This window comes from Colias philodice, chromosome 19, assembly GCF_061535455.1.
Source record: "Colias philodice isolate Cphi_HAF_F1 chromosome 19, ilColPhil1 Martin Lab GWU primary, whole genome shotgun sequence".
Lineage (NCBI taxonomy): Eukaryota > Metazoa > Arthropoda > Insecta > Lepidoptera > Pieridae > Colias > Colias philodice.
In genome coordinates this window covers 5,882,072-5,906,370 of record NC_143104.1, presented here as the reverse complement: position 1 = coordinate 5,906,370, position 24,299 = coordinate 5,882,072, and the positions used below count along the sequence as shown (strand labels likewise).

Sequence of the window (24,299 nt, the reverse complement as noted above, 5' to 3'; positions counted from 1 at the left end):
ACTTTACAACACACTTATAGCTTCTGCATAAATTTTGCACGATATACTAATTTAATATTTTTACATAATTATACCTATTATATTCGTTACACAGCTTATAGCGATACAGAACAAGAAAAAAAATGTATATATTAGTTGCACTAACAACATAATTTTGGTTCATCGTTCAATTTGATTCCATTTTTTTTCAATTTCGCACGTAAAAAATAAACCTCTTCATGTAGATATTTAACGAAGAACAAAGCCCTGAAATACTGAAATAATTAAATCACTTGGTAGGAGTTAGAAAATATTGGGCCTTAATTGGTCCATTAACAAGCTGTTATGAATTTTTGTTAATTAACTTTGCGCGATATGTTTAAACAATGTCAATTTAATGCCATAAACTGTTTTACAAATTGGAGGTTGTTAGAAATTTTAGGGACCTCGTTTCAGTTTTTTCCAGCTATAAAATGAATATTGATGAAAAAAATGTGTCGATGGTACATGGGTTTTTCGTTATAAATATATTATCAATTTGTTTCCTTCTTTTTCTGTTTCCTTCTGTTTCTATATTTGTAGAGACGTTGAAAATATATTGCTAAAACTCTTAGTAATTAATTAAGATGGAATAAATGAATACTGAAATTATACTATCTGTATAAAATTACCCCTAAATCATAACTTTATTGCCATAATATATTATTATTTCTATTTTCACTAGATCAATGGTATGACGGTTGATGATAAACTATTTTTTTATGTACCAATTGAATTGACTGATGGGGATTATCAAGACACTTCCATAAGTGACGAGATTTAGATAGATTGTAAAATGTAAATAAAAGACACAATGCATAAATTCATTATTATTTATTAAGAAAGCAGAATTTAAACGAAACGTGTTTAAATAAATAAAATATCTTATCGTGTTTTACAGTTTTGTGACTATTGAACAAAATATGCAACTTAGCGTGTAACTACATTAATTAAAATTTTTAAGTATTATTAAAATTTGATTGAATTATTTATTCATTAAAATTTGATTCTGCTGGCTTGTATACAGTTCGAAGTATTGTAAAATAAGACCATGATGTGCTTATTATCTGAAACAAAAGAGTTAATTTTATGTTACTTTTTATATTAATGGAATCTTTGTTAAAAATAGGATAGCTTCCTTAAAAACACGGGAATATTAGTTAATAATTAAAAATATATAAGCAGCATATAAGCAGTGGTATAATATAAGCAGTGGTGGCTCAGTGGTGAGACCTCGGACTTCGAATCGATAAGTCCGGAGTTCGAGACCAGGCGAGCGCGCAGGAAATAAATTGATTTTTCAATTTATCTGCGCATGTTGTAACATCACCACTGCTCGAACGGTGAAGGAAAACATCGTGAGGAAACCGACATGTCGAAGAATTAAAAAGTTCGACGACATGTGTCATCCGCCAACCCGCACTTGGCCAGCGTGGTGGATTATGGCCTGTACCCTGATAGGAGGCCTGTGTCCCAGCAGTGGGAACGTATATGGGCTGATGATGATGATGATGATGAATTAAAAATAATGTGGTTATAAACTGTATTGTTCGATGAAAACGGTTTAAATGAATTTTTAATACGATACCTTTGTGAAACTCTGGTAGGAAATGACTGAAAACTTATACGCGGTTAGCATCTGCGGTTTATTGGATCTGAAAATTGGTAATTTATTCCTTGAACATTTATATTTTATGCTCCATATTTATAAGTTAAGGAAATCATTATTTGATACATGAACAATTAATGAATATTTATTGCAAATAAAGAGTTTAACATCTTTTTAATATGAACGTTTTAAATAGGTACTCACTCACCTTAACATTAAAAGTAAGATTATCTTTTTGGATTTTTGATCCATATTGTACCAATTACAAAAATACGCGGACTGGCCAATTTTGGAGCTCTGTGGACAGAAGAAAAACTTCAAGGTACTTATTTCAAATAATATTTAATATAGAAATTACACAAAATTGATGCTTGTCATTCAATTATTAATAACTTTAGGAGTTTCTTATCAATTAATATTAACGAACATTAAAGTATCTTAAGTAAGTGGGTATTAGTATGCATGTCTTACCTCTCGCATGATATTTTCTCCGAAAACGCTTATCATGAGTATTTGTAGAAGTACAGAAAACAAAAATAAAACTACTCCTGGTATTTGAGCCCATTCACCCATCTGTAATGTATTTGTTACCATTTAAATATTCCATAATTTGCGAATGATTGTGAATAATACTAACAATAAGGTGGTTTATTAAAATCGTAGTAATTTTAAATGTTCAAAACGTTATAATACGTATATTCAGTAAATTGGTATTTATTTAATTTTTAATAAAACACGTAGTTACGTCACCGTTAAATTAAAACCAAGTGCACATATTTCAACAGATCCCACTAAGACGTTAAATAAGTTTGGTGCTGTAAATATATCCTCCAAATCTTGAGACAATCTGTAAAATAAACAAACGTTCATTAAATCATGTTTAATCTGAATCAAATAATGTTTAAAACTGAATAATTATGAATTGGTGCTTCTAAAAGTATCGTTTTTCTGTACTGCAATAAAATTCAAAATAAAAAAGGAAATTGCCAAATAACTACCGCAATGCTAAATACTTACTTCAGAATATATTGGTGCTTTCTAATAATCTCTTTCAATAAATAGCTTGTATCTGGTTCCAGACCCTTTATTTCTTCACTCAAAATTGTAAAATGACTATAGATATGTGTAGTCATAATAAAATACAATCCATCGACAGTAGTAAAATACAATACACAAATAAAACCTAAAAGTATAAACAAAACCATTTATTTAAGCATTATGTGGTGTACAAAAAATAAATAAATATCTATATTCTATACTTTTCTGTATTGAATTCCTATATTTTAATTATATGCTGTATTAAAGTATGATGTTTACTTACCACTTGACATTGAAAATAAATAAACAATGAACCACTTGGGCAAAGAATCAATCGTAAATGGTACCATAATTGCATAAGGTAAAATATACTGCACTTCATTTTTCTTCCAATAATTATAAATAATAAGAAAAATTGTAGAAAAATTATAAAAACTGATAACAACACCATTTAAAATGAAGAAATACTTTGTTAAGTATTTAAGAAACATAAAATTCGACCGTACTAGGTGTATCTTCTTATTATCATCAAGGATATCTTGATAGAGAGCCTTTAGACTATTGGTGACTTTGAAAATACTATTTCGTTTACTGCAAATCAATGCTATTTTGATAAAAGACAACAGTCCAACACACGTACAGGGAGCCAGTTGTGTTAATTCGAGGAAATTTTCAGCTGAGAATTTCAAAGTGAAGAATAAAAATTCATGTATTGCCATAACGATAATGACAGCCATAAGTATGTAATAATGCAGTTTTATATTCTTCTCGTAAGGAATGCCGATAAGCCAGAAGTTGATTTTTATTTGTTTGAATATGTCGTCGAAATCTGGGATGCTTAGTTTGTTGGTCGACATGATGAGACTTAATGGTCCAATGTTTGCCGTGGAGCTGCAATCGACTATCTACAGTCTATATTTACGTAGGTGCATATGCATACGTGATGTTCATCAAGGATGTCACACAGAACAAATGTAATATCGACGGGAAAATGACACATATTTTATGAATATAATTATAAAATATTTTATAATTATCCTTACCTCCTCCCCTCCCATATCTTATTTTTTACATACACAAAATTCGTTTTTGGTCGTACAATATTCCTAAATAGATAAATATTCATTTATTTATAATATAAAATTAATAAATAACCTTTGTTTATGAATTAAACAAATGCTCTCGATCCACTTATAAAAGTATAGAGCGTAGTAATAAAATAGCGTAGCCTAGATGGTTGTAGAAGTCGTAATAATAAAGTAGCTGTTTCTTGTATCTTTACAACCAGAGCAGAATAAAATATAAACTGAATGAATTAAGTATAACTATTAATAAAATTATTATATTATCGCTTTCATTTCTTCGTTTACTTATTCCGATCCCTTGCTCAGTAAGATAGTAGGTAGACAGCGTCTCATATATCTAGCGTAACACCTGAACATTGAAAAACGTTCCCCGTAAACATTTTGTGTAGTATAAAGATTATAAATTGCGATGTATCCTGCGTAATCCAGTCTGCCAGCAACATACACGTCTTATCGCCGGCGAGCGTTAGTGTAGCCTGAACAATTTTCCTTATTACCTCTGACCCGACACTTCGTTTAACTTTATGGCCCCAGTAACCCACAATGTGACAGAGAACTTTGTATTCTTTTATTTATAAACTAAAAATATTTTCCTTGCTAAAATCGTCTAGCGTACAACGTGCACGGTATATTTTGTTATCATTATTTTTGTTGCCTACGTGGGCATAATAAGTACGAGGTCTAAATAATAATAAATAATAAAAAATAGCTAGAGTTACATTAATTATGGAGGTAGACCTACTGCTTTTAGGTTTAATATTAAAAATTTGTTCACTCATTTTGATTTCGCTCATTCTCATGCACGTTCACCTACAGACAATTTTCAGGAAACGAACATGAGATAAATATAATAAATATGTTAAGTATTTTTTAATACAAAAGTAATAATGAGAAATAGATCCACGTTTAATTGTTCTAGATGTTAGCTGTTATTTCATAAAACACTTTCAGAATCCACTTTTAAAATGTTAAAACGTAAAACTAACATAACTATTCGGGGATGTTCAGGGAGGACATTGTAAGTCACACTTGACGTCACAACCATCTAGAACTAAGCAACAGTTTTCAGAATTCTTTATTTAATTATTTTACTCGAAATTTTTCATTTTTGCCAAATACAAAGAGAAGAGCTTTATTGTTTATTACGTGTTTCAGGAATTGCTTAAAATAACTCTTCAAAGAAAATAAATTTAGAAGAAAATTGATGTTAATTCCAGTCTATAAGTTCGTATCAGTTTAAAATAAAAGTCTTTCATTCCCAACCCTTGGGAATTTTAACTAAGGACTGAAACAAATTTACTTTTCAATTTCGTATTCATTAGTTGACGTCTGAGTGTCTAGCGAAAATTAAGGGTGTTGAAACATACACTGCATTCAAAATTCCTTTTGAAATTGCACGTCAAACATACAACGTCTGTAATTTTGTTTTATTTTGTTAGTATATTTTAAACGCTTTGTCATTTCGAAGTAGTATTTTATATGTATGCTAACATGACCTTAGTTAAATCTGTTTCAATCAAAGTATAAATGTGTTACAAAGTACAATTTTCGATGCTGTTCTAGGTATATTTATAAGAAAATTGATTTCGGACGGTATTGGCAACGTTGTTAGTGTTTCAACAAAATTATCAAAGGAGACTTTAACTTATTTGTGATCAAACTTTAAGAAATGTTAAAATCTTAAATAGGTCATGTTGGAAAATTTGAATTTACATCTCGATAATTCTGTTGACATAAGCAATGTGATGAAAGTGTTTTTTTTAATCTTCTTTGAAATCACACTGTTTCTTTGAGTCATAGCAGCTTGTCACAGCAGGATTTTATATGCCCAAAACAAAGGTTACGTTATTAAGAATTTCATATTCCCCGAATATTATTTTACTTATCCGTCTGGTGCTCTTAGACAGTTTATTGGCGTATACTTTATTATATTAAAAGAAAATGCCGTTGGTACACCTGACTGTAATACTTTAATCTCATATTATTATTAAAGCTTGTCTATATTGTTTTTGTTATGAAAAGCGATATTTCAACAAAAGTGCGATGATTATTTTATAACGTTCTAAAATTTGCATAATAATCTCAAAATATTTTCGTTATATTAAATGCTCTACATTTTTCTCTTTAATATTTTGTCTTTTTTTATTTTGTATACAAAATAAAATAAATATTTTACTACCGTAAAAGCTACAAAACATTGTTTGGAAAAGGTACCCGCCGTTGCTTAAAATATTCTATGAAGCGAAATCCTCCTAGTGTAGTGTTACGTTTTCTCGAATTAAACCTAGACTGGGTCTCCTTCAATATTCTAATAGCGTTCACTTATTCATAGTTAGGAGTTGAGTGTGATCATTTTTCATATTATATTGGATTCCCGGTAAAGTAACGCGATCTTTGCTATGGAAAATGCATCATCGTATTACTCTATTCATGAGCACTCTTCTTACAAAACATAAGAACGTTTTTTCGTGCATTAACTGTGGATTTGATTTCGTATTCTTATGTAAACGTTTTATAGTTTTATAATCTACATTTATTTCGAAGATATATATATGTATTTGAAATATAACGTTATCTTTAATATTTTGAATTGAATAGAGCCTTAAATATAGCATATGAAATAACTCACGTTTCACTGCAGTAGCTGTAAATAATGTGAACTTATGATTGTCACCAAAGTATGAATAAAAATGCATTTTCGCAACGTGTAAGTGTGGGATAATGGTGCGGATTTAATCGTCTGAACAAACATACGGGTGCAGATCCTCACATTTTCTTTAAACGATGAGTTATATAAGCCTTCATGGGCTTTACGGAAATGCCTTTTGCTTACATTCAGTTGAGACGTAATTTTGAATTCAATTTCCCGATGGATATGCTCTGGAACTGTTTCAATTCAATGGTAGGTGTATTATTAGAAAATATTGTTGTACTACACTCAAATATTATTCAATTCGGAAAGTTTAGAACATAATATAAACTTTTATCACATATGACTAAACAGACGAAACTTATTCAGTAATTCCGTTTGTGTCCTGTATTTAGTGTTGTAAATTTATTGCTTTAATTAGAGTCAAACATTGACTAAATAATGCAGTCTATTTCGACACACATTGCGATTGCTTTTATATCCACGTCCATATGTTTCTAGCGATTGAGTAAACATTATTTAAATTGGTTGTAAACAATGTTTGTGTTAACAACTGGATTAATAAATTATCAATAATATATATTTGCTTACTAAATCTTTAGTTAGTAAGCAAGTATAGCTTCAATATAGTTATTCAATATAGCATTCCATGTTGTACTTAGGTACATAAATTATGCACAAGTGAGAATAAACAATCTACAATTACAATATAGAATTGAAAGAAGAACAAATGAAATTTGTTTTTCATTTAGAGCTGCGTTATTTGTTTTGTTTTGCATTCATAATTCATAACATTCATATAATTAAATAATGTCATAAATTTAAAACCAATACTGACGGTTACATAATATTATGATTATAACTGTGATGTTAAGGCGTATCTCGCTAACTAATAACGAATTCTTATTCTGGTTATGTCAGCCCTTGTGCTTACGTAAGTATCATGACAGGATTGTACTTTAGGTCACATTGAGCGAGGCAAAGACTTATCCCACGATAATCTGAGGCGCAATATCAGGCTCGCTAGCTGGCATGTTGGTACGAGCATTATGCAAATGGCCCTGATAACGCAGCTCCGACATATCTGTTGGAAAATTAAAATAAAACAGGCCAGACGTTATAATATGTTGACAAGGTCATGAGGTTATTGCAAAGTATTATTCGCACTATATTTCCAAGTACTGTATGCAGTAAATAAAAAAAGAATATTTCATTAAATCCAATTAAATAATTCCCAATTCCATTATTTTCTCCAAACTGATACAATTCTGAAGAAGTAATTAAAAACATAGGAGAAGAGCGTTTCCCGTTATTCCAGTATTTATAGAAGTAGGTACTAGCTAGGACCACGATGATATTCTAACATTGTTAGCAAAAACCAACCTCGCGAATGCTGCGTGAAACTTTTACCTCTAGGGGAGACAGACAATAGACCACGGATTTCTGATTGCAGCGACATACGGGAGAATACCTACAAATTCAATTTTGGCCATAACTTTATTCACGTGGAACTTTACCGAACTTTACTTGGAAACAAATCGAATATACGTATGAGTTTGAGCTAGGCGTTGTGTGGTGGGCCGCAGAAAACAGGAAGCACTAAATTTCACACGCTATTTACTTTACGACTCGGCCCATACTATTTATTGAAATGCTTGAAAGGAAACACGCATTTTTTATATGTAACGACCGAATTTGCGATTGTTTTGTTACACAAATGTGGGAATAGAAAGAACAAGTCGTTGAATAAATACAAAATTAGGAGTTCATAAAGATACAACGAAAGAGTTAGAAAGTAATAAACTTAGTTTGATCAATTTAATTTATTGTAACTTTTATTTTCACAAGTAAGTATAAACGTATATTACTGCTTTTTAGGGTTCCGTAGCCAAAATGGCAAAAACGGAACCCTTATAGTTTCGTCATGTCCGTCTGTCCGTCTGTCCGTCTGTCCGTCTGTCACAGCCGATTTACTCGGAAACTATAAGTACTACAGTGATGAAATTTGATGGGAATATGTGTTGTATGAACCGCTACAAAAATATGACACTAAATAGTAAAAAAAAGAATTGGGGGTGGGGCCCCCCATACATGTAACTGAGGGATGAAATTTTTTTTTTCGATGTACATACCCGTGTGGGGTATCAATGGAAAGGTCTTTTAAAATGATATAAAGTTTTCTAAAAAACATTTTTCTTAAAGTGAACGGTTTTTGAGATATCAGCTCTCAAAGTCGTAAAAAGTATGTCCCCCCCCCTCTATTTTTATAACTACGGGGTATAAAATTCTAAAAAAAATAGAGGTGATGCATGCTAATTAACTCTTTCAACGATTTTTGGTTTGATCAAAGTATCTCTTATAGTTTTTGAGATAGGTTGATTTAACTGTAATTTATTATATTTGCTGCTACGGAACCCTTTGTGCGCGAGCCCGACTCGCACTTGGCCGGTTTTTTTTGTTCTAATCCATGTATTATACACATCTGAATGAAAGTGCCAATCTCATTCTATGCCTTTTATCACACACACAAATGATTTTAGATAAGCAAGATCAAAATAACAATGAATGAAAATAACAGCTGAATGGACCAGTATAAAAGATAAAGTTAATTATATATTAACGAATTCATTTATTATCATCATCCTATATTAATGTAATGTTCAACAACATCGAATTGTAATATTGGAAAAACCGCAAAATACATACGTTTATCGAATACCGCATTAACGAATAAAAACAATATATCTGTAGTTTTTCAAAAACGTGCGCGATACATCCCGATGTAGGTTGATGTAGCTATAATTAAGTTGGCAAAAGACAAATGGCACTGCGTGTATTGTTTCGACAGTTTCATTTTCTATGCAGCGTGCCGTGACGAATCGCAGGTGCATTGGAGCTGCATGTCGATCGAATTGCGGAAAATGTCTTTTCATATATCAGACTTGGAGTTTTACTTTGAACTGTGTAGAAATAGGGGAGCGGATACTAAGGGTGACGTCACATTTGTCAGCGCATTCGTACTTGAAGTAGCCACTTTGTATTAGGATGTCTACGCATCAATGCTCCTCAGGAACGAAATTCATTTTGCCTTCGCCGTTTATTTTTGTAGATTTAGAAGGATAGTAGTTAAGGATTTCGAAGATAGCTTTCGAATGACAGCTGTTGGGGATTTATGCAATAAAATTTTACCTAGTTTTAGTGACTTGACTATAGGTCGAAGTTTGACAATTTTTAATGACTAAGGTCAGACTTTTGACTTTTCTTACATATCACTTAACAATTGATTTTGGCAGCTACTAATGAATTACCTAATTCAAGTGGATAACTGGATCTACACGCGTTAAACTTGGAACGTTTGACTAAATTGCGATATTTTAAACAAATATTTCAGTAAGAATATGTGCTTACAAATGTGTTCCCACCTTAAGAAGGTGACGTATCCAATTTTATTTCAAAAACATATTTTATAAGCAGACGGAGAAAAATCTGTATAATTTAACACAAATAATATTAGAAAAATATATGAATTACAAATCGCATTACCAATTAGACTGCAGTTAATATTAAAGGTTTCGGTTAATTGTAAAAGGAGTTTTTTATTTATGTTACGGCTAAAGGTAGGTGAGAACATAAACTTAAGATTAGCCGGCTAAACTTAGGTTTATTTTCGACGAGGTGTTAATGTTAGTTTGTTCTATCTTTAGCCGGCTAAACTTAAGTGTAACCGCAGGCCCGTGGCTAAAAATGTCGGGGTGGGTAGATTTGGTTACTATAATACATGTAAGGAACAGGGCGAGTGTTTTCTGGCACTTCGCCGGCTGCTGCCGCAGCACGCTCGCTGCGCTCGCTCGGCTCGTGCGGGTCTTAAGAGTTCTAACCTAACCTAACCTAGCCACCAGCTTTCTGCCCTGAGTCGGGGTGGGTAGATTTGGTTACTATAATACATGTAAGGAACAGGGCGAGTGTTTTCTGGCACTGTGCGGGCCCCTCAAGCCCTCCACCGGCCCGGCGCTAACCAAATCTACCCACCCCGACATTTTTAGCCACGGGCCTGCGGTTACACTTAAGTTTAGCCGGCTAAAGATAGAACAAACTAACATTAACACCTCGTCGAAAATAAACCTAAGTTTAGCCGGCTAATCTTAAGTTTATGTTCTCACCTACCTTTAGCCGTGACATTTATATTAATCCTTATAAATAACTAGTAAATAATCATAAGAAAAGAACTACTAGGTACATGCTATAAATATGTTTTATTTGCTTTGAGTTATTTTGTGGTTCTATGCATTCTGAAATATCTTCTTCGTTTATTTATTTTATGGCAAAGTAGATGTATGGTACGAGCATACATCGTCCATAAATATAGCAACTTTGAGTTGCAGACGTGTTGCTCTCATAAAATGGGATTCTCTCTAGCTAAAATCTCTTCTATTTAGATTAGATTATCGCACAATACTAAAAAGCGTAAAGATAATGTTTTGCTATTGCTATTTTTTGTTTAAATTATTGTTGAACTGAAAATGTTCATTGAATATTTTATAATCTATTTTAAAATTACATAGTTATGGCCTAAATGAGAAAAGGCTTAACAGCAATAATTAATATACCTACCTGATGAAAATCAATATTATTACATTTACGTATCAGTATGTATAATTAATAAGTAACTCATAAACCTAATTGTTATACAAATTAACGATTCTAAAGCCCTTCAGTAAAAGTTTAATTACTAGATATTTGAGTTGAGTGGAAAGGTACAAGGAAGGTCGAGGTAAGCAGGTGTAGGGCTACGTGTACCCAGCACGCCGCACCATTTGCATAAAGCTTCGTTGACAACGTTTTGGCGTCGGTTCAGCTAGCTCCAAATTAACATAATTGCTCAATTATTTTATTAACTGCTCGAATAATCATAAAATTAATAAAGCGCATGGACAAAACGTCTGTGTTGAGAGCGGTGGACTGTGTGTAATTCTAATTGTGAGCAGATCAGGTATTTAAATGTTTAATTTACTAATTTTATTGTAACGCTTGTTTTTCTCTATATTTTTGCTTTAGTATTTGGCAATTATAACAAAACATTCTGAATAATCCCATAACTTAAATACATTTTTGTCCATCAGAATGAGCACGCGTAAATGTGCATTCGTCTCTATAATAATCATATCAAATGGATTGTAAATAATGTGTTGTGTTGTGAACTCCTGTATCCAATTAAGGGCCGATATGTAATTCGATTCTGAATCTCATCTACATGGGCTGCTCCACACAAATTGACACATTGAACTAAGTTAAAATGTTTGCTAACAAAACACTTCCGCTTTGATGACGTGCTATTGGAAAATTCTCCTAATTTTAACGACTTTTAAACATGTTTTAAGGAAGAAAATTACAAGGAAAACTGTCAATTTAAATGGAATTTGCTAAACTTTACAAGTTCTTGAGTCTTGAGATTAGAATTGTATATTAATTTACAAATAGAACTGAATACAATTTATCGTCGCCTGCTTTTGTGTAATTTTTCATACTTTTTCATTTCTGTTTTTGTGATACAAATACATCCAGAATATCTTGCTATATTATATTGTGTAGAAATCATTGATGAAATACAATTCGCAAACCAAATATTACTGAGATTTATCATACCTACTGTGTGCATTTAGCATTAGGTATGCTAGATAAGCCTCTTATAACCAAGCTTTGCTTTATGAGGTAGAGACTTATGAAATTGTAAAATATATAGAACATTTTATTTAAACACACATACTCAATCACACAATTTCTTTTGCAACTAAGCCAACTCTATAGTCCATTGATTAACATAATGTAATTTCAGATTATGAATCGGTAGTGAGATGATATGAAGGTTTTATCGAAGCTTATTAAATAGGTATATATATAAGACGTCCTTTAGTATTCATTTCGATTAAATTAAAATATATAAATATTATAATAATAAATGCATCCTATCATGCATCCCATTTGCATTAAGAAGCGTATATAAGAAGATAATAAGTGAGATAAGTAAGCGCTTTTTATCGAATATTTTTAAGAAATATAATAACACGTAATGTGCAAAATTTTAATCGCAGGGCTTAAGATACTATAAACAGATATACCTAGCACGTATCGAACACCTATTTAATATGCATTGTCTGTCCTTAGTTATGTCACATTACTTTTCCTTCAGATGTCAAAGTTTCAAGCGACTTCGAACGTTGAAGCGCTCTAGTGCAGCTTAAAGCTTCAAGATGCAATGAGCAAATATTTTGTAACACGAAGCTAAAGTATAAAAGCATCAAAACGAGCGCGTCGCTTAACAACAGATGGATGGTCCGCCATTATTGCGTTATTTATAACGCTCTTTACTAAACAAAATGAGGTTCTTCTCAACTAATTTTAGCTAGAATCATTAAAACCAATTAGACAGAGAAAATGGCTATAATTGTATATAATGTCAAGTTGAAAGTTACGAAAAAGTTATTAGTTCAATGAACTTATAATATATTTTTATCGGTAAAATCTTATTAAAATTGTATTTTTAAGTAGTCGAAGTTATAATATTAAAAACAGATATTAACATAATCCAAATTGTATTATAATTAAAATCAAAATTAAACTTACCTTATCGGTGTACTTGGGCTTACGCTATGTATATTTTATTCAATCCTTTGGCTCCTTTTCACATTACATTCTATTTGTTTTTAGTAACTCCGTTAACAATAGGCAAAAACAGGTTTTAGTTTGGTACTATTTTGCTTAAAAATAGTGTATTTCATAGGGAGGAAATTTGAATATACATAGTAATAATATTAACACATGATTTTTTTAAATACGAAAGTAAAGCCGCGTATAAACTAAGCGCGGCAAACCATCGAACATAGGCGCGCGCGGCGTCCGCGCACTATGTAGACGGGATCGCCGCGCGCGGCGACGCGAACATTGCCGCGCTCGAACGTGCCGCGGGGCGATCCGCTCGCTGTCGGTTTTTGAGACCGCATCAAAGGAGCTTCAGGTTTTCGCTCGCGCGCCGTGTGGACGGTTTGTAGTTTTGGTGATTCGGCTCGCGCGGCGTATACGTAAAAATGGACAACGAAAAGTGCCGTTTACTAATACAATTGTATGGCGCTAATAAATTTTTGTGGAACAGCAAATCCTCCCAATACCACAATAAATCGCTGAGGTATGATGCGTGGGTAGAAATCAGTAAGAAAATGGATATACCTATTCCTGACTTGAAAAAGAAAATGACTACACTTTTGGCGTCCTACAGAAGAGATGTTCGTGATGGATCGCCTGCCGCGCGCGGCAACTACGTTCAACTTAAAATATATCTACATATTGGCTCGCGCAGCAAATGAACGTCAACTCTGGTCAAACATTGGCTCGCGCGGCTGCCGCGCTTAATTTATACGCACCTTAACTCTTTATATGTATGCGGACTAGTATTAAATTATTTTATGGCATACAAGCAAGAATATTTATCATAAGAATAATCCTGCACTCAATGATAACTCTCTGGGAAATACTCTTAGGATTTTGCCGTACTATTTACCGCAATAAGCCATGGTTTCCCTAGATAATCCTGGCTACACCCACACTTACCAGGCTTAGCAATCTTTGCATTGCACGTAAATCACTGGTATGAAATGAATATTAATTAACGCTACATCAAGCTGTAGCCCCATATGGGCATGATTTAGGACATGATGAATTGTTCTAATTTAGCGACCACCGTCCTCCGGTCATAGTTAGCTGACCTTTGCATTCTGACATGTAATGGTTATTATTGGGTGCTAAATAAGATCTTCGATGAGACGTGACCGTGATATGTGTTAAAGAGGTATCATTGTGTTAAGTATGTATATAGAATATAATCTTTAATTTTATATGCTTATCGGTTTAGTTAAATAGTGATTTTAGGCTTCTCTGTCTGTCTCTTATCACGTCTTGGATTAAAAGGTAAATACTAAATACTATATTGTACTTACGTACTTATTACACACATTTATACAACTATTTCTGATATTTTTACCAGTAAAATATTTTTTATCACGATTATTGCATCGATAGGTATTCAATGTTTATGTAACAATAATACTGTTCTATTTATAGAGTTAATGTGAGTTGTTAAATTGTTGCTTGTTGTTTGTGTTATGCAAGTTATACCACAAAACTTATACAAATGTTGGAACTAAATTCCAATACAAATTGTTCTATATAGTGGCTGCAAGTTTCGTACTCAGTAAGTCGCGATTCTCAATACGATTATATCGATGCTGTCGGGAACATAGCGGAGCAATTATGCTGTTTTCCGCTCAAAGGCTGCCAGCTATTTGCTGTAGCATCTGTGACTATGCTCCAAGTAGAAGAATTTTTATGTCTATTGTATGAAGCCTGTTTACTTTCAGCTATGCAATAGCAGTAGTAATATATAAATATAGGAATTTGGTATTTCCCTTGCAACAGATAATTTTTCGTAGACTAGTCGAAATAGATAGATTGTATACTATTTCAAATTAGTCTATAATGATGAGTTAAAATTTTGGCATGAACATTGTTCGTTCATACTTATTTTATGTAACTAATGAGACAATCTCTTTTTTTGACGGCTCTTCAGTTTTTTTTTAATGTAAATACCTAAGATTTCATAGCACTATTTATAACAAATAAAGAAAATGTTGTATTTCCGATAAAATGCACAATAAATTGTGCATTTTTGTATGTAGCGCTTGTCTTATTTATTTTTTAAATAATTACCTACTTTTAAAATATGTTATTAATTATATTGCAAATGAAACTATGTCTAACTATATATGTATAACTGTATGTTATAACTAGAATTGTTAGTGCTGCTTTCAATCAAATATCTTAATGAGATAATGCTGTAATGCAAACTCCATACTGTCAATTAGGAGCAGAAATCCGCTGCAGGAAATACCGCCAAAGTAAATCTAAAGGCTCAAAGAGAAAGTTCGTCTACTAAAGCAAGCGGATGAATAATGAATGTCAACACATTACCAAAAAGAACGAATTTCGTAAACATAAATGTTTAGTGTTTACCAAATAACAGTGATTTTATACGAACCAATAATTATTTTAAATAATGCAATTATACCTTCTCGATATTAAAATTCATTCTCGTGAAAGTCAATTAAGGTTTAATTTCGATCGCTTTATGTCCGTGTTTCTAGCCGAGAATTGTAATTTTGAATTTTCAGCAGGCTTTTTGAGCCGCTACTATGAAAATTGCTATGATAATTACTGACAGATAAAATTGTACAAAACCATTCACGATACTACGATGTCATATTTATTAGTATCGACGTAACACAGATAGACACATACACATACTTACCTACGTATGTCTGCACCTAAGTAATAAAATATTCTTAATGTTAGTTCTTATATACCTAATCTCTTTGTAACTTACAATAATAGAGCTTTTTAAGAGTACAAAAATTAATTTATTATTTATTTTTTTATATTCTCAGTTTAATTATTATTGATAAAAATGCGAAAACACTGTCAAATATATTATGGAAATCATAATATTCATTGTACAGCATACTAAAGAACAATTCAAATATAACGTGTTTGTTAAGTTTGGTTTAGTTTGGTCGAGGTTTCCTTTTCAGCAGACGGACTCACTTTCCTTTCTCCATAAATGTGAATAAACGTGGAAGGAAAATTCAATTAGGTCTCGTGATGTCGTCGAACTTTTGGCCAATTTAATGTTAAAATGAAATTGACGCGGTGATTTTCACACTAATTATGTATCGCGTTATTCCAGTTTCACCCGGTATAAACAGTATCTGAATTATTCGTACGTAAGGCTGTATCTGCTCTGGTGTGTTTTTATAAATCATTGTAAATGCGCCATTAAGCTAACTTATACAGTGTTTCACTGCATCGCGCTAGGATAACTCGGATGAGGCCACTTCGTTTGGTTATATGGCTTATATTTTACTCCACGTTATGAACTTTATGGCAGTGATTTTGTGTTTAAATAAACAGATTGCTTGTGAGGAAATAAACGATTTTTTCATTATGTGGACGACATGTTTGCTCCGGCTTTAATTTTTAATTTGCGGTTAACTTTAACGTTCTTTTAAGCTTTAGGCTTTAAAATTATTATTCTGATTAGTTAGGTATTATACTTATGTGAAGAAATCAGATAATATCAATTACATATAATACCGCACACATAATAAGACATACTTATTTGCTTAGGTATGATGCACTGGAACAGAAAGAACAGAAAGAGATTTAATCAATAAAAAAATAAAGATTTAATTTTTTTACATATTATTTTTTCAACAATTTCCATTGTAAAACATAAACATTAAACATCTTATAGCATATTATTTTCTTACTTTTTCGATATGAAGCTTTGAATATTAAGCTGTTGGCGTGATTGACAGCGCTATTTGTATGATAACTAGACGCCGCGAAGTAAAACTAATGCTATTAAAGTTCGTTGATTATAAGGGGACAATCTGAGTTTGCCCAACGACAGCTAACTGAAGGAACTTTCCCCACTTGACAATACCATATCGAAATTTGGGACCGAAAGTAATTTTAAACTAGCATAATTGCCGTATTATTATACTCTCGTCGGTTTCTCTGTTTCGTGGATATAAACAGAATTGTTATTTTCAGTGGAAACATTTGGTATATTATACACCTATTAGGTACATGTAATTTTGTCTTTGAAGGAAACTCTGGTGTTATTTCGTTATAGAAGTAATTAATTGTAGTCGCTAATTAAGGTATGGGTAATATGTTGCCGCTAATGTTAACAGTTCAGTGAAGAATAAATAACTGTTACTTTTACAAACTGATAGACGTTTATTATTTAAGCAAAGTCAAGGTTTTGTATTGTCTTCCAATTAAATTCGAAAGCTTTTATTTCTGCTACAAGATTTAAAAAAACAACTTAAATTCGTTAATTGAAAGCTCTTTTATAGTATTGTTTTTATCCCCATTTTTAATTAATGGATTTACGTAGATATATTATTCAAAATAAAATGATTGTCATAAACGTTTGTTTAAATAATTTATTTTAAATAACATAAGAGATTCAATAAATAAATACTTCCTAGAGTATGTAATCTGGTTTAGATATTACAAAACGGTGATTTCTAATTGTATAATTCAATTCATAAATGGTTTTGGCGAAGCCTAGTTGAGTGAACAAATGTTTGGGTTTCATTAGGGTTTTGCGAGAGGTAAAATCACTGACAAATTCTTATTATAAAGTAATAGTCCGGGATACATCGCCCATTTTTGCAATTGATTACTATCAAGCTAATTTTTCGTGAGTAGCTTTATTTTGATGAGATGCCCAATAATTTCATGTACGAAACTCTCGATTGTGGTAGCTTACAGAGGTAACAAGGATAAAAAATTTTGATTTGACGGTTCTCAAATATTTATTACGCAATTTGTAGGACAATATGTCTGTTGAATTATATTAGTATTAAATAAGTGAAAATAAAAAAATCAGCTGGTTAGTAATCATTTATGATGACTTCGTTATCGATACACATTGGAAAGGGGGACTCTTTGATCAAACCATAGATTTTGTAGGACAAATATTTTTTCGAATAATTTAGATAATTATCGTGAGATTGAACAAAAAAAAAACATTCAGTTAGTAATTAATATTTGAGAACCATCAAATCAAAATATTTTATCCTTGTTTCCTCTGGTAGCTACCACAATCGAGAGTTTTGTACATGAAATTATTGGGCATCTCATCAAAATAAAGCTACTCACGAAAAATTAGCTTGATAGTAATCACTTGCAAAAATGGGCGATGTATCCCGGACTATAATCTCTTAACTTATTTAACAATTACGACTAGTTGTTAGCCGTGGTTTCGCCTTCGTGGTCAAAAGAAATCCTCATAGATCTTCGATCTTTGGTCGCGATAAAAAGTAGCCTATATAACTATCTGGATCTCAAAACTAAAAAAAAATTGGTTGTCTGTAAAGTCGGTTTACTGACGATAGTAGAACGTGAAAACGTCCTCAGAGCGAGGTAACGCCGCATGAGTCATGTTTTTTCATGCGTGCATCCGAGCTCTATCGAATTATAAGACGTTGTCACGTCAAAAAACAAATAAGCACACCTTAACATTTTTAATATTAGTGAAGATAAGGATTAAAGGAATAGCCAATTCAACATGCACGAATGCACTTATATTTGATTTTATTAAAGGTCGCATCAACCGATTTTATCAGGCAATTAACAGTGGTATTTCGCGTCAGCGATGCACGATCTTTCCTGGCGCCACGAATCGTTAAAATTTCACAAGCCTGAAAACCGAGAAGCTGGGTGATAATCACACGAATTAAGCCGTTAATCCCGGTGACTCAGTTCATGCTCCTAGGATAATTAAAGCGCGAAAAGGTTAAATTGATGGAGACGTTTTATGTTCATGTTGGCATGTGTTAAGAATTAAGACGGGCTGTTTGATAAATGGTGATTAATCGGCTGTTTGAAGATTGGCTGGTTTATTCAGGTACCTTCGTACCTCGTACGGTTTTCATTTTCATATCACAGTTATTTATAAGTCATCATTTTAAAATTTTGGTTATTCTGATCTTGTTTATATACCTGTGTTTAAATTTTTAGTACCTAATTATTTATACTCACTTTAACCTTTTTAATCCAAACAACCGTTAAGGCACTTGTCTATCCATTATATTATGAATAAAAAATGAAAAATATTCTCATTTATCTCATATTATGCGACGATTTTTATGGGTCACTATAAAAATATTAATTTACGTCATAAACACTTAAAATTGTTGAATAAAAGCGGCCAGAAACAAAAAGACCTCCTGCCATGGACAACGAAAATTTACATCGACATTTTCTTTTAATTGCGAAAACTGGAAGAAAATGTAGCAGTTTAATAATGAAAGACGTAAAAGCAACAAAACGAAAATACTTGTGTCCAATATTATCTGAAGAATGTCGTTGTGGCAGACGGCATCGTCCGTAAGGAATCTTCCCGGCTCCCATTGTCTTGCTGAAACTTCAGCCTTCGTTTTATTTTGTTTGGGAATCGATTTTTAGAAAAGACAAATGAAATACGAACAATTACTCATTATCGTAATCACAATCGTAATAGATTGATAAAGCAAACTTTTGATTCATAATTGAATCAATTTCAATACTTAAATGAAATGAGTAAAGTAGGACATATAATTACAATATTGAATTCGAGCGGAGCATGTATGTACCTACGTTTAAATATAAATAAATAAATAAATAAATAAATCATTTATTTGCACCATTAGATATGTCTTACAAAAATTTAATGACCCAGGCTCCTAATATAGTTGTAAACTGTTTTTCAGGAGCCTGTGTTCACACTAATTTATATTACACTGTTACAATGGCGTATGTACACGAATTAATTCAGCTTTAGACATAATTTATTATAATATTATTTGTTACATTTCAACATTTGTTCATTATACATTATTATTAATTACCTATTTAATAATTATGCATGCATTAAAAAAAAATAAAAAATAAAAAAAAAATAAAAATAAAAATAGTTTATAATCCACTCGGTTAACCCTAGTGTGTGGACGTAAAACATGATAATTATGGTGTGTAGGTGTGAGAGTGTTGTATGAGAGTGTAGTGTTGGAGTGTAGTGTGTGAATGACTTTATTAGAGAAAAGAACTGTCCTAGTTAATAGAGTAAACGTTCAGTATTTAAATAATCAAAAGTAGAGAGCCAGTTTTTAACTTTAGATTTTATTTGGTAATTTGTACACCTAGTTACATTCATATAAGTTACGCATGCATACGTATACTGTATAGGTACAGTTGTATAATGATTTCATTACCGACTTACAGTACTACAAATAGTCGTTCAGTACAACAGTATTTCACAGGTAACAATGGCAAATATAATTCAGCTGGAGCGGTTTTCGAACGCTAATGGCTAACTATATTTACATCGGCCATAACTCACGTCCAGTCCATTCCCAATGGTGAAGTTTAGAATCTGATAGTGGGAACTTATTGCCGACTGTTCGTATGCGAATGCAAGAATACTTTCCTCCATACTGGAACACCGACTCGAATCCCGAAAGCAAATACTGAGTACAAAAACTTGAGACGTGAGCCGCGGGACGTCGTTGAGTCGCCTTATTTTACTTTTATACTATTAATATAATTATTATTTAATGATGTGAACAAATTGTTATAACATTTTTTAATATTTTATATGTCCAACATATAGGCTAGCATATCTTATAACAAAACTTTGCATTTTTATACAAATACAACTTCTCACAAATACACCTCATGAACTATATTTTTTATAAAAACGGTCTTTAAAAATTTCTTTCCATTTTTGTTTGTACAGTAATTCCCAAAGTCCCCTAGCAATAACGATATGCATCGCAATATGCGGCAATGTTAGCCAACAGTTCACGGTCGCAATTCCGTATTGTCATTAACAGAAGCACGGTATTCCACAGACGCCGCTGTTCTTGAACAAGGGATTATTTCCTCGCCTTAGGAAAAAAGAGTGTGCAAACTTTAATTAAACAAGTTTGGTGGGAATCGAGCGCGAGACTTTTGTAAACGGATAATCGAAGCCGTAGAATCCACCTGAGAATGAATTCTAACATCTGACGGCCTAACAATAGCCCTCCCTCGGAAAGATGGCGTGATAGTGACGTTCGAAACCACTTTCTGAAGTTGGTTAAATTGTTTGCAGTTTTATAGAATTTTTATGAAGTTGTCGCGCTGACTGTGGACAAACTTCGTAATAAAATTGACTTGCCAACTTGAAGCGACCTGCTTCGCATATGTAATCGGCGAGAATAATGTTTGTGAGATCTACTTCTTATCATAATTCTACACAATTGGTAAATTCTAAAGTAGAAAACACGAAACATTCAAAATTACCTAAAATTTAAATCATTTGTGAGTAGCACTTTCAACATGCCTTTTTATTTTGACTTGTACTGCAATTGTACACAACATGCCTACTACTGCCTATTTTTTCAAAATATTACTTCCGCCATTACTAAACAATAACTGTAAAAAACGCTAAAAGTATAACCATTTATTATTTCATACAAATCTCCTATTGCATGTGCTTTAAAAGCTAGGTATGGTTTTCCTGAAGATAAATTATCGGATAATTAGTAGAGCAAACACAGCGCAATGTTATGTATCACTTTATAAACAACAGTGTTGATTGAAGGGTTTAACGTTTGCTTACTGTTTCGATCGATTGCGTTTGAAAAATATGTTTTCTAGTTTTAGATAAGTCAAAACATTGCGTTAATTATTCTAAATTATGCATGTTTCAAAGTGGTTAAAAAGAACAAAAGAAAAAAATGTAGCTTTGTATCAACCAACCAACTTTGTAAGAAAATAAGCTGTTTAAGCAATTCAATGTACCTTCTATTTTACGCATTATAAAGCAACAAAAAGAAACAATAAGAATTAGCATACGTGTTTTCAACTATAAATGGAATAATGGATCTGGGTGGGACCTAATAGACGCAGGTAAGAAAGGAAAGGGATCTTGACTGACCCAATTCTTCAAGACATACCTCGCATCGTGATCACGTTTTTTCTTATCTTTTAGTTGTTTTCCGCTAAACAATATTGTATGTGTTCAAAGTTTCCTATGTTAAATTATGACATGTTGTATGTGTTTTGTGTAGGTACCTAATGCCAATAAGATTTTGCAAACTTGTCACAGATTTTTGATAAAGGTGATATTGATAGAATACCATCCTTAAAGGTAGTAAATTGGTATTTATAAATTCGTATAAAATCCGATAGAGATGACATTAAAAATGCATCACATTGTACCCTCGATTTAAGAGGTTATTTTTGTAAATTTTATTATCAATAATAATTTAAAACTCGTGTTTAAAAACCCATCACTCACGCCAACCACATACATGACTGCATGAGCCCGTATATAGGCCACGTCGTACTGTATAACCTATATATTATATTTATTTTATAAATCTGCGAACATTATATATTTTTAATTATAGAAAGGTTACGTGATAAACACGGCGTATAATAGCGTTATAAAATTTTATTAACAACGATTAGTTGATGTAATGACCCAATGCAGCTGACACAGAGGGCTGTTAAAATGTTTGGTTAAAATTCCCGAAATATTTATGTTTTACTCGCATAATTACTATAATCCTGTATTGCAATCACGTACGAATTTGTTGATAAAATTAATCGCGGGATTATCAACATATGAATGTGCATCATCGTCTGTTGATTTCACAAGTGTCGTATTGCAGCTCTACATATTTAGAAACCTAGTTGACCCACGCAACTATCCATGCACTATGCAACACGAAAATAATTTTCGATTCCACCTGTTAGTTCCTGAGATTATTTCGATTAAACAAAGACAAACTTTTCAATCATACAAACTTTTCAACCGTATGATATCACTACATGATGTGGGTCGTGACTCGTGAGTAGTTATCGCGTACGTATTTTAGGGAGTTCCCTCGACGTATCTCGATGACAAAAGATTTATCCATTAAATCTTTCGATGGATACTGTGAAATGTTCAAAACTCATTTTTTACGCTGGGCTATCCCAGTTACCTTTTACTGTTTTGATGTTTTAATCTTAATATATATAAATCTCGTGTCACAATGTTTGTCCTCAATGGACTCCTAAACCACTAAACAAATTATAATAAAATTCACACACCATGTGCAGTTCGATCCAACTTGAGAGATAGGTTAGTTTAAACATGCAGGTACCACGGGCGAAGCCGGGACGGACCGCTAGTTGTTTATATATAATGATTTATTTCTTATTGACATTTTATTAAAAAAGATCTTCTTAAATGCATTTCAAATAATTTTCAGTGTACATAATCAGCGTCTGAAATACTACAAGTTTCATTGACACACACACACACATTTATTTATTTATAGTACATAAAACAAAGCACACCCTGTATAATAATAATTCTAAAGAAACCATGACAATTTTTATTACCATCAATCTTAACATATATCCAGCCAAAGTCGTAAATTATTCATCATACAATTGCTCTTTGTTTTAGTAATAGTCCCTCCAGGAGCAGTTAAACTTTTAAGCAATAAAGTTACATATACATTATAATGATTATAGCACATTTATAAAAGTTTTCCTAAACGATTTCCGTGACCCGCGATTTGAATGTAAAATGTATTTTCGCTGGATCAAAATGAGTTTTAACATTTAACTTTTAGTTTAAATTTTTATTAGTATATTTTATAAAACTGAGACTAGTTAACTTTAAAATAAAAAAAGTCAGCAACACGCTATTTTATATCTATCTATTTACATGCATTTTATTTATTTTTGTGGCTGATCGAATTCTTCGCATAAAAAGGCAATTTGTTGTGAAATTTCGGACATTTTAAAATCCGATGTTAAGCCGTACGTAACGAACATTGGGTCTACCGTGGAGGAAAGGGTGGAGGGGGAGGGGGGGGGCACTCGATTGCCATTCATATTTGCAAATTGTATGCGTGTCGGTGTTTGTTGAGCCATTCGCCGCAATCACGATACCTCGATACCTCAACAACAAACAAATGTTATCGAACACGTAATGAATATCAATATTGAAAGTATACTTTGGCTTGAAAGCTCTAACGTCTTCTTTGGTTTTGTAACCCTCATTCCCTGGAATCTTTTGTAGCGAGATATTCTACGTGGAAGATTATTATCAGGCAGCATTATGACAGTATTTTTAACTTGGTATGTTTGAATGAAAGAAAGTGTTCTTTGCTATTATTTAATAATGTTTATTTATAATGTGTTTCACTTTGTTTAATTATCATTTACAAATATAATATAATATTATGTTGCCTTA

General features: G+C 32.1%; 1 protein-coding gene across 1 annotated transcript; it reads right to left on the bottom strand.

The window, feature by feature from the left end:
* Nucleotides 1-1,007: 1,007 nt before the first annotated feature.
* On the bottom strand, nt 1,008-3,522 carry LOC149479977 (putative odorant receptor 85d). Its single transcript, XM_089707544.1, has 7 exons — nt 2,949-3,522; nt 2,645-2,810; nt 2,378-2,474; nt 2,099-2,200; nt 1,836-1,924; nt 1,607-1,673; nt 1,008-1,085 (listed from the first exon to the last, which is right to left on the bottom strand). The coding sequence occupies exons 1-7, from the start codon at nt 3,520-3,522 to the stop codon at nt 1,008-1,010; spliced, it is 1,173 nt and encodes a 390-aa protein (XP_089563670.1).
* Between the last annotated feature and the right edge of the window lie 20,777 nt (nt 3,523-24,299).